At 30.6% G+C, this 12,730-nt stretch overlaps 1 protein-coding gene across 2 annotated transcripts in view; it reads right to left on the reverse strand.

The window, feature by feature from the left end:
- Nucleotides 1-11,671, reverse strand: part of LOC129917156 (aryl hydrocarbon receptor nuclear translocator homolog) — a 68,585-nt gene extending 56,914 nt beyond the window's left edge. The window contains exons 1-2 of one of the 2 annotated variants that reach the window (XM_055997541.1): nucleotides 11,408-11,671; nucleotides 11,141-11,192 (exon numbers count right to left, since the gene is read on the reverse strand). In XM_055997541.1, coding sequence (XP_055853516.1) covers nucleotides 11,141-11,192; nucleotides 11,408-11,435 — 80 coding nt within the window. In that variant the 5' untranslated portion in view covers nucleotides 11,436-11,671. Of the gene's footprint in view, nucleotides 1-1,638; nucleotides 2,996-11,140; nucleotides 11,193-11,407 lie in introns of those variants that run through there. The other variant, XM_055997540.1, reaches the window with a different exon arrangement.
- Nucleotides 11,672-12,730: the final 1,059 nt, after the last annotated feature.

Consider the following 12,730-nt stretch of genomic DNA (forward strand, 5'->3'; position numbering starts at 1 on the left):
CAGAGGACATAAGTTTATAATGGATTAATATCTCGCCTGGGTAGAACATAACTTACAATTTGATTATGGACTTGTAGTCCCCTAAAGTGGGATACACATAAGTCCATATTTTTTTTTTTTTTTTTAAAGCATATTTCCAATAATTCTACCTCTGCTATTATAGATACTTAGCCAGTGATGATGCAAAAATATTAAAGGTTATTAATGCAAAGCAAGTGAGTTTTGTATGGGAAAACTGCCCTCTGCAGCCCCTTCACTATATCCTTTTAAAAATAAATAAAATATTTAATTGTATTTCCTTGAACTCTAAAAACAAGATTCTACCCAACTAATTACTATACTAATTACAACTCAATAAAGTTCTTCTTTTTCAAAAAAAAACTATATATAAAATATAATAATTTTTTCATAAAAATTTTGATTAAATGTTGAAGAATTTAAGAAAAAATATGTTGCAGTCGTATCTTTGCTTAGTTCTCATAGCTAAAAACAGCCTATAATAACAAATTTAAAAATGAAATTGGAAAATGATTATCCAAAGAGAAAAGTTATTCCAAAACAATTTGTTTTTTTTTTTGTGAAAGTATTTTTATCCAAATGAGAAGTAGACAACAACTGTCTACTGTCTTTTGGATATTTCCAAACAAAACTATTATCCGAGCGTTTATACAACAATTTTGAGAAGTAGGCAGATATGAAAATAATTGTGTTTCTTTTTTATATTTTATCCGCTCCATTATCCGAAAAGCAAAGTACAATAATAAACTTTTTAGATTTAATTATTTTGAAAAGCTTTTCAAGGAGTTTGTATTCAAGTACTTCAATTGCGATTTTTCAAAAGATATTTTTATCCGGATAATATTATTGAATTTCATATCAATCAAACACTGTACTCAGCAAAGCTTTGTTTCATATTCTTAACATTTTAAAGATTTTATCCGCATGATTTTAAAACAACGGATAATATATTTTCACATCAAATAATATACTTTCCATTTCCATATGATGAGATCAATTGCTCGTAGAAAAAAAAATTGAAAATACGAGTGACCTTAGCCAATTTTGTGTTTCCAACGGATTATCCAGAGTTCAAATTGCATAAATAATATTTGCATATAAAATGTCTGATTTGGTTTTTATTATTTATAGACTATTTCTAAGTAAATTCTGCTGTTTGTCTCATTTATTTAATAACAATATTTTTGACAATTTCAATATCCGAATACATATTTCACTTACGGATAAAGCTTTGTGCACTGCTCTCAATGAGCTATTCAGTTAAATGTGTTTGTTTTCTTATCCGAGTTAGTTTCCACTCTGCTTCTTGAAAGAACAATAACCATGATTGATTAAAACAGTAGATTTGCTTGACATTAAAATATTTGGTTCATTTTTATACGGGACATATAGCCAACAAATGCGTTCCACAAATGACATTGAAATCGCCATGCCATATATTTATTCTTTACAACATACACATTTTACCAAGAAATTTTGTCAATCACATTTGCGTGTCACTTTTGAAACACATTTTAGTTTGCAATATTTGCTTTTTAATTGTTTATAAAGTACCCTTTTAAAGTACCTATCAAATCTACAAAATTTTAGTTATTAGACAAAGAACCTTATTTAAATTACCTTCTTCTTTTTGATTGTGAGGCAGATAGTTCCGTAAGTTGTTGTTGTTGTTGTTGTTGTTGTGAATCAACATGATGATGTAAATCAACATGCATATTAGATCCCATTCCACCTCCACCACCTCCTCCTAAATCACCACCCGTTACTGAATTCCCAGATAAATTTGATCCTGGCGAAGGTACAACAACATTACTAATATGTGAATTATGATTTGGGGCAACCATTCCACCAGCAACAGCTGCCCCAATTGTTGATATCGATGTGGAGGCCGTCGACAAGGGACTAGGACTACTTAAATTATGATGCGTCGTTGGTTGATGGTGAGGCGATGATGATGATGTAGCTGCTGCTGCTGCTGCTTGTAAATATGCCGGCGATATACCATAATGATGATGGGCGGCAGGATGACCAACAACCCCACCATCGGGTGGTGGTGGCGATGCATACGTGTACATCGTACTTAGCTCATATGGTTCCAGCTTGCTAATTTATATATGTACTATATTTCTCAACTCGGAAGAGGTTTTGTGTAATTTAAGTTTTGTTTTTTTTTTTGTTCTTTTTTTTTTCTACTACCTACTTCTTAGCTGTTTTTCATTTAAAATTTAAAAAAAAGAGGTCACTGCACAGCGAAGAACATCACACTCCTCTCTATACACTATAGTACAGCACCCGTGAATATGTACACTTTCCAAGAAGAACAAAAAAAAAACAATACTTCACTGCAACAAAATGAATGCATTAAGCAGCAAAAAAATACTTTTTTTTTTTTAGCTTCACGGGGCGCGGGTTAGGCACAGTGGGGCGGCGCGGTGAGAGGAGGTGGCGTCGGACACGGGTAAAGAGAAGGGTGGTGTAAGTATAGGTATGGGCGACAGTAAGCAGAAACTTAAATCAGTTTTTTTTTACTGACTTGGTGGATTTTTGTGCTTTTTTTGTTTTGTTTCATGGAATATAATAGAAAAACTCTCTTATATTTAATTGTTTATGAATGCATTTTGACAAAAAAAAAAAAAAACAACAACGAAACAATAGTGTAACGTAACAACAAGAGTATGAGTATGTAAACAATTTTTCTAAAACTGCAGCCAGCACACTCAACACAACGAACGAACGGCAGCTCAGCTAGTAGGTAAGCTACTAGCATTCAGAGCTTATAGTAGAGTCTGTCACCTTGAAAAAAATTGTACCCGATGCCATATTCCCATTAAAACACACAAAAACGTCAGTATGCTATACAACAAACTGCCACTCTGCTAGCCCCAGCAGTATTTTGTTTACTGTGTTAGTTGTTGCATTCTCTAAAAATTATTCAACGATTTTTTGTTTTAATAAATTTTTTTTCAATGCAATTTTTGCTGTTATTGCTCTTTTTTTTAAATTGAGAAGAAAGAAAACAAAAAAAAAACGATTGATTTGATTTGTATTAGAAATGTAGAGAGAGAGCGAATTTGTTAGGTAGTTTAGAGCTTTTTTTTTTGTTGTTCGTAAATGCAATTTTGTTGTATTATATTTTATAAATTGGACGACGACGACGGATTGATGATTTTGTGGGCGTGGAGGGATTGTTTCCGTTTAATATTTTATTTTTAAATCATAAAACTTGTCAAAAATACGACCGACACACTGGTATTTCCATCAAAAAATAAAGGTCGTTAGACTCAAAAAGAAACCCAATAATTCTATTGTGTTTTTTTTTTATATCACACGTGTTATTTTATTTGAATGCCGAGACAGGTTGGTAGTTTTTTTTTTATCGTTATCCTGCCAACCGACTTATACCGCAACTCTAAACTCACTAATTCAAAAAGAGACTTCTGCTATGGCTGTCAGACACTGTCACAGTTCACAACAGAGTGAAAATGTGAAAAAAAACCAACCAAAAAGGGAAAATAACACTCATTTTGGAGTGGAGTGATGGTGGTGAATCGTGAATGCTGGTGCTGGTGAGTGAGAGTTTGAGCAGTATAAAGAAGCTAGTCCAGGGATGTACAATGATTTCTTTTATGGAGTAAATGTTTAGATTATGTAGTTGCAAGAGGATATTTTTAAAACTAAAGACTGTCAATTAAGCTTTGAAAAGGGTTTGTGAAGAACTTATTTGGATAATTTTCACTTTTGAAAATAATTGATTCTTCTTTAATAATTGTGATATGAAAAATGTATCTTATCAGACAATTTCAAGTAGAATATTGACAAGGTTTTTAATACGATTGTTTAATTGGTGAACTTTAATTATTTTAGAAAATAGTATCATAAAATGTGATTATTTTTAGCAAAAAATAATGTTTAATCAACACCATGAAACTCTGATTTTTATTAATTTTGAGAAAACTATTTAAATGCGTTTAATTTGAATCGCTGCACCGATAACTATTTGGCTGATCTGTCAGAAAAATTTAGTGCACTTATTTAAAATATCGTCTATGACAACCTCATTCTTGGATTCGAAATTAAAAGCTAATTTATGTGACTTATTGACCCACCCACGTATTCTACAACTAGCGGATTCAATTATTTTTCTCAGTTCTTTATGTGTTGGTGCTGAATTCCAATTTTAACTTTCTTTCTTCTTCCAGATATGGCTTTACAACAAAATCTGTGATGAGTTATTTGACCAAGTGTTTACTTAATTAAAGATGTTTGAGAAAGTTCCAATTTTTTTCTCATCGGAAAAAAATTGGAATTTTGTCATAAAACTATGCTTATCGTTTTCAATAAAAACATTTAAATTTTCAGCAACAATTACATCTTAATGTTTCTATAGATTTACAGAGCCATGTAATATTTTAAGTTATCTTACTGAAAACCATAGCAGCAAGCGTTTTTTTTTTATTTTGTGTTGTTTTACGTGCTCTCGTAAAATTGAATATTCAATTTTTATTTTTTAAACTAGCCTAGCCATACATATTATTCGAGAACCAAGCTTTTATATAAATTATTTATGTCTCCAAAAACCAAGCAACAAACCGGCTACATGCTTACTATTTTCTTAAATAGGGTCGTAATTTGACTTATTAACTGTATCTGCCACAGAACCGTTTCCTTGATTTATGACTATCTCTTAAACGACCTAACCGATTTCAAAGAAAATTTTTGTACACAAATTTTTATGTACATACATAAGCTAGCTAAATAATATGAAAATCAAGAACAAAATTTAATTTTTTTTTTTCTTTTTGAAAAATCGATTTTTCGAAAATGGACGATGAATTTTGAAACTTTGTTTTTATATGCCGATTGAATTTTTTTTGTAATATGCAATTTTTTTTAAATATGTATGTACTAGGGATGTTGCGAATATTCGCATGAATTGGGATATTCGCATCCGCAATAATCAATGCGGATTTTCATGCGGATGCAAAGAAGTTGCGACAAGAAAGAAGTTGGGTGGAGCCGGTGATTGGCGCGTACCAATGGGATTCACACCGAGTAATGGTCTGTGACTTATTTTTTCTCAGCAAAACACAGAAAAAATGCAAAATTCTTAATTTGATAACCCGTTTTCACTAGAACCCAAATTAGGCAATTTCGCAAATTATCTTATTTCGAATTTCAAATTGTATAGGAACTGGCTTTTAATAGAGATCTTTCTTTCCGAAAAAAAAGGGCCAGTGCTAGTGAAGCCTTTAATTTCTACCCACTCCACAAGGCAGTTTTCCTACGGATAGGGAACTGTTATTTAGTAGCGCGGGCTTAATTAACCAACTTCTGTGTAAACGACTTGATGCAGAGAAGGTGGGGGTATTACTTTTTACTAAGTCTAATGTACCTCTTTTTAATTTCTCTCACTAAACACAAATAATAAAAATGTTGCAGGAGGCCATGGCACAGAGGAATATGTAGATGACTGCAGAGCCAGGCATCGTGGGTTCGAACCCAACGATCGGCTCAGAACTTTTTTCTAAATCTAAACCAGAATAACTGAAGCCACTTGTGCGATAACATGAGACAATTATCAACGATGTCTCCCCTCTGTGCTACGTAGTTATGTTATATGGAGGGCTAAAAGCTAAAGTGAACCACATTCACATAAAGTGAATTCGGAGATATAACGAGTTAAAGTAAATACGTTTCCATTGATTCTTATGGCGAATATTTTTTTTTCGAACAAATGACAATTTGTCATTTGATCACTTTTTGATCAAACTAATGAAAGACTTTTGTAGAGTCAAACCTTGCGCAGATTTTGGAACTAGATTTGGATTTTGTTTTTCTTTTTTTTGACTTGGTCCGTTTCAGTTGTGAAGCCTCCATATGTGTTTCTGTTGTTCTTTCTGTTCTTGTGCTTTATCAGCCAAATGGACTAAGTTTCCGAAGCTGTATGTGTGTCTTGTCCGTAGATTAATCTTCGGATTAAGTTAATATGTAATGTAATGTAATGTAAAAATGTTATTTATAACTGTATCATTATTTTAATTCATTTATATAAATTTTTATATATGATCATAAACATCCGCATCCGCATTTGCAGATGTTAACTTTCAAAAATCCGCATCCGCATCTGAAAAAATTCACATCCGCAACATCCCTAGTATGTACCTACCTAATTAAAATTTTTTTTTTAATTTTTCATAAAATTATTAAAAATATTCTTCAAAATAAAAATAACAATTTCTTCAATGAATTTGTATATCAAATTCTTAACTTTTCCCATAAGACAAATATGTGCTGCTCAGTATAGCCGATTCGACAAAAATAAACATTAAAAACTAGATAACTTTCAAAAAGCATACAAATTTTAAAATTTTCTCTTTAGTCTTATCAAATTAGCAAAAATAGCCAAATTAATTAGGTAAAAGTTAAAAAATTGTTGGTGATCTAAATTGCGGCATACTATAGTTCACATTAGATTTTTATCAAAAAATCTATGCAAGTTGAGCTGAATATAAACAAAATTTGTGTATTGACAAGGTGTATCACAATAAGTCATCTGATGAGTCCAACTGAGCTCCACCGAGACGAAACGCCAAATAACACTGGTAGGCAACGAAAATAGAGCTTGAACCAAACCATACTTTTCTAAAGGATTTGTATTTGCTGATTCCGAAGTCAAAATTTCACTGGCACGTCACATTTTTTAAATATTTGAATATTAACAGGTCCAAAACGCGTTTTTTTTTTTTGTGAATTTTGGCGTTGAATTATCACCGTTAAATTTTTTACTGCAAAACTACTTATGCAATTTTAAAAAGCTATATTTTATCGTCTTTAATATGTTTATTTTTTCACAAAATTATTTTTTTCTAAAAAGATATTTGAAATAAAATTTATGATATCTCAAAATCTTAGTGGTTAACGTAACTTAAATGTTTTTTGAAGCAGATTTGAAGTAAACTCCAGTTTTCGACTAATGATTTGGATAAAAAAAAAGCAAAATAATTCGGAAAAATATATATTTTACACCAAATATCAAAAAGCATTTAATTAAAAATTAGTTTTTGAGACTCTAAAGCGAAAAAAGTGATGAGTAAGGGTCAAAAACTCCACGTGATGGAATAAATCTGTAAACAGTTTTGAATTCAGCACACTCAAGTTAATTAAAATCACATAACAGAGTTTTTGCTTCCGACTTTTTTTGATTTTTGCCGGCCAGTGTAATTTAACAAGTCTAATAATTAATATAGTGCTTATTTTTCTATATTACTATTTCATTCTGTATTATATAGAATCATATAATAAAACGGCAAACACTTATTTTGTGGTACAAAATACGCGGCCCACAAAAACCGAAGGGGCATAAATTATATACCGAACGATAGGAAATTTTATCTAGATGTGCAGAATGTATACTTTGTTTATTTTTTTTTTACCGAAATAGATAAAAACAATAAATTAAAATTGAGGAAAAAAACAAAAACAAATGTGCTGAACCACGCCCTCTCCCTTCTCGAAGTGTAAACTTCTAAAAGCAAAGACGAGAACCTTCGAAGACATTCTCGAATTTCGAATAAAATTAAGTGTTGCATATTCTTAGTAGTAAATAAAGTGATTTATATAGTGTGCTTATTTGGGCATAAATAAAAGTTACAATTGGCACTCGAATTTTGAGTGCGGGGTCGGCTAGTATGTATTATAATACTATTGGACCTCTACCTCCAGGGCCGGATTGTCCTATGAAATTAGGCACCAGATTTAATTTAATGTAAATCAAAAGTTCAATAGATTTTGGTTTAACAATTTATTTTCTATTTTATTTTAAGATTATTTAAACAACTACCTACCTTTATTCAAAGAGATAACAAAACTGAGAAAAATAATTGAATTAAATTTATAGAAACAAACTTAAATATGATATTTAAATTATTATAAACAAGTGAATTTAAGCAAGCACATATTATTTGAAGTAAAAAATGTTCATGTAACTTGCGCATGCTAGCAATGACTTTTTAATAATTTTATATTTTATGCGATTTTACTGAGAATTTATGTTCTTTCATTGCATGTGTATCAAAAAGATGTGTCATTGCAATATATGCAAAAAAGAGGCTTAAATTAAGTTGAATTAAAATTGTTGAATCTATTCAGATGAGAGGCAGAGAAATTTCAATATTGAAATAACTTTTGTTAGATTTAGGAAAATCGCGACCTTAGAACAACAATGTTCTAACCGACAATTTTGAAAAAAATTAGTTATATATCAAATCCAGGTAAAATCGTGGTGCTCTTTTGATTCCCGCTATCTATTTTGCTCTATATCTCTTTCCGTTTCGAAGATAACCTGGGCTACAGAGTTCTATCTACACAATTTTTATTTGAGATTTAAACAATAACGTTCTAACTTCCACTTAGAACTTTGTTTCACAAAATATCCAGAGATACAGAGTTCTATCTGCCTCTTTTTCGATTTGATTTGAGAGCAATAGGGTTATAACTGCAAACAATTTTGCAGTTAGAACTTTGTTACATGTTTAGACGAAAAAATTGAATGCTGAGCAATTAGACTTTGTTTATTTTTTGGAAATAGAATTAATTATAAAAATAATACATAATTGCTGCAATCCACCACTCTTAAACAAAAGGAAACAAATTATTTAAATCTTTTGACGTGATAACGTCTTATAAATCGATGAACCATGGCAGCCACCACAAAAAAGTGACGCCATTTTCTAACGTTACACTCTCGCACTTTCGCAGTGCGGCAAAAAATTTAAATTCAAAATTAAAAATAAACTATTAGAGATAAAAAAATCTCCTAAAGCTTATTTGAAACATAATAATCTAAAGCCTAATCCAAATGAAGGATTTTTAAAAATTCCGTCATTTAATAGGTGAAACAGGGGTAAAACGGAATGATGAAATTTGGGCTAAAATACGGATTTTTTCCACTCTGCGTTTCGAAATATGAATTTTTGAAAAATACCTACTTTTTTAGGGGTATTTTTGGGTAGTTTTTGATTATTAGCTTTTTTTTGGAGCGTTCAAAAAATCTCAAGATATATGGGACATGTAGGGCTGATAAATGCGCATACCTGTGCAAAAATTGGAATCGTTAAAAGAGTTTTGACTGAATACGGAGAAAAATAAGTTTTTAAAAAACAGGTTTTTTGGCCGTTTTTAACCGATTTTCATCGTTTTTTATTTTTACCTTTTTTTCTTTAATAGATAGAGTAATATTATGTATGGAGTAATGATAGACCATGACTACGACAATTATTTTCGTAAACACAATTTTGAGATAACGGTAAAATAAAATTTTAGAATTCAACAGGTTATAACTTTTTACCAAGAGCAGATAGAAATTTGATTAAACATTTATGAGCATCCTGATACAATTACCATTCAATTGGTATATTACACATAACGGTAGACTAACTACAAGCTACACAATGTTAATTCAAGAAACTTGCGAAAAACCTCAAAACACCAGTGGAGATCTGTTGCCCCCCCGAACAGCCACCAGTGTGGGAAGTACCGTAATCTCAGTCTGGAAATTCGACATGGTTGACTTTAAAAAATTCTAACTTCTCTTGTAAGCATCTTTGAAATGAGATTGATACGTCATTTGAAAGGTGAAATAATAAGCTTGATTTCATAGCCTGAGAACATAAAAATAAATGTTTTTTTGCTTTTTTTGATGAAATTTCATCGAGTTTAAAAAATTCTAGCTCTTTTTGTAGATGTCACATAGACTTGATCTTTGTATATATTTTTAGCTAAGACAATAAGCTTTCAGATGGTGTAAAAATTTTTATAGATTGTTAAAAAAAAATGGAATTAATGACGTGAGAAGATAAAAATTCATGTTTTCTTTGCTTTTTTTGATGAAAATGATTATCTTCAATAAATTGTTTGTATACTCTTTGTGCATTATAAAAATTTTAAAATAAAAGAAGAAATACTTGGCTTTTAAATTGCATAATTTTTTTTGTAAGATTTTAAAATAAACAAATTAATATAATGAGAAAAGAAAAAATGTATTTTTTTAGCATTTTCTTGTAAATTATGATTGTTTGAAATAAATAAACCCTTCAAATGGCTCATTTTTAAAGCACACAACCTGTTTTCTTACGACGTTATCACGTAAAATCATCGTCTGTAAACCGGCTTTACAGACAACCTCTTTTTTTTTAAACAACCTCTGGTTTTTTAAAGTCAAATTTAAGGGTTAAAAATGTGTTTTTATTAGTGTTTTAAGCTAAAATCTTAAAGATTTCCTATAAACTCATCGAATTATAAACAAAAAATCAAACTTTTCATATCTACACAGTTACCGCATAAAGGTGTTTCAATATTCAGAAGCGTTTTTTCTCAAAACACACTTGGGTGTAGGTACTTAGAACCTTGTTGTTTCTAGGGTCGCGAAATATTTACTTTGATGTGGGTCTTGTATTGAGCATATCAGAAAAGCAGTTTGCAGTTTTCAGAGCAGTTAAGAACAGTTGTCGTCTATTTTTTCCCCATTCCCATTGAAAGATAGATTTAATTCCTTATATCGTAGGCCAAGAAATCTATGATTTTCACTTACATCCGGAAGAACTTTCCTCAAATAAATGGTTTGAATGAAACCACATACCTATTCTTACAAATTGTTTATGCTAGAGTTGACAAATCTTTCTACGATTTAAAGCTCGAGAACAGTAACAATCTTGGGGACGCAAGATAATACTAGACCAAAAGTCCAAACAAGTGGAGTAATTTCATTAAAAAATATCATCAAATTTGTTTAGAACCTATTCTTGGAGTTCTAAAATCGGGTTCTACCTTTTTTCTTAGTGTTCTTTATTACCGATTAGTTTCATTAAACATTTCACTGTTCCTGTTTTTCGTGATTGTGAATTTAAAAGTGAAGTGAAACCCACTTTGAAATGAAATCAGATCTTGTCAGACACAAGTCGGTAAACTAATCGAGTTTATAAAAATACTAGCTAATCTAATAATGAAACAAATTCTCAATTTGAGTTGGATCTATTCAATTGGATATTTTCATTCATGCATTAATTATTTATTTATAAAAAACAAAAAATTGTTAGGTAGGTGGCAATGTAAGGTAAGTACTCACTCGCGAAAAGACCTCTGCCTTTTTTGTATGACCGTAGTATTTGGGTCAGTTCCTGTAAAAACCAAAAAGAACAAAATATTAACATTTTTCTAAGTTCATTAGCTCATTCAATTTTTATGAAAAACAAAAAAACATTCACAACCAATAAAGTAAAGTTTTAAAAGAAAAAAAAAAAAAAAAACAAATTTTAAAACAATTAACGAAAAATGAAGATATACAGAAGAAGAAAAAAAAGAAAGGCAAAGGCAGTGAAAAAATCCAATTTACCAGAAAAAGGGTGCGCTAACGTTGACATGTGTAACTAAACGACATTTATTTAACACAAAATCACTATTTTTTTTTTTTAAGATTTTCTCAAAGGTTTACAATTGTTTCAATTAATACAATCTTAATACACATTCATACATTATTAAATAAATTAGAATTTAACAATTGCTTTTGCATTGTTTAATTGAGAAAATTTCTAATTTTTCATTTCGCTATTTTCTCACTGTTTACAACACTATCATGTCAACCATTTTGTTTTATTGGACGAATTTTTATTTTCTTTTTATTTTTGTGTGTGATTTTTTGTTTTAGACCAATCTATCAAAATTTTTATCGACCAGCGGTGGAATCTTTTTGATGATTGTAGCGACATCTAGGTAGAATTGGTATAATTGAGATTTATTTTTTTTTGTTTTATTGTAGTAGATGAGAGATGATGGAAAATGTGAAAGTAGGTGACAGGACAGGAGAGGTGTTGGAATATTTTCTTGATGAATTTTTATTTTCATTTATTTTATTAGGGGTATTGGGCTTTTAAGCAATCTGTCTTTGTCTTTTTCCTTTCTAATTTGACAGTTCATTAAAGAAGAACAAGACAAAACCAACCAATCAAATCGAAGCAATTCTGAGGAAAACAAAATAAATGCGATTTTCATTGCAAGACGGCGGTGGTCGAGTAAATTTCTCTTATAAAAATAATAAAATTAATAGTTTTCCGTGCTGTGACGTTTTAAACAACATACATAAATAAAATATTTTTAACCAATTCGATCGTGTTTTGGTTTTGATTTTCCAAAACTTCACAACTTTCTTTTAAATTCGATATTCGATCAAATCAAATTGAGCCTTGAAATCTTCCTCAGAATTGAACTGTCAAAATTTTTTTTTCAATTTTTTTTTTCATTTTTGAAACTGACATCTGGCTTAAAAGCCCAATTCACGATTCGATGCAAATGGTCTTGTATCGTTGTAAAAGTGCAAAAGTGTAACATTTTCTTAAAATAAAACAACCAAAGTGTCTGGCTACACGGTGATTTTTCAATCGCCTAAGCAGTGAGTTTGTAGGCAAGAGGTATTAGGAGTGAAGGGGGAAGATGCTCACGAAGGGAACTGAATTTTCTGAGGGTAGTACAGTTCCATTGCTAAATTGTTCCTCTTTTTGACGTTTGTTCCTAAAAAATGTAAAAGTGGAACGTGATTGGGCACAACAGTGTGTAGCCACCGCATGTGATTTTTCAATCGATTGAAAAATCACTGTGTAGCCAGGCACAAATATACAGACTAAATTTTTTTTACACTTTTAGTGCCTGGCTACACAGTGAT

The sequence above is a fragment of the Episyrphus balteatus genome, chromosome 3, assembly GCF_945859705.1.
Source record: "Episyrphus balteatus chromosome 3, idEpiBalt1.1, whole genome shotgun sequence".
In the NCBI taxonomy this organism is placed as follows: domain Eukaryota; kingdom Metazoa; phylum Arthropoda; class Insecta; order Diptera; family Syrphidae; genus Episyrphus; species Episyrphus balteatus.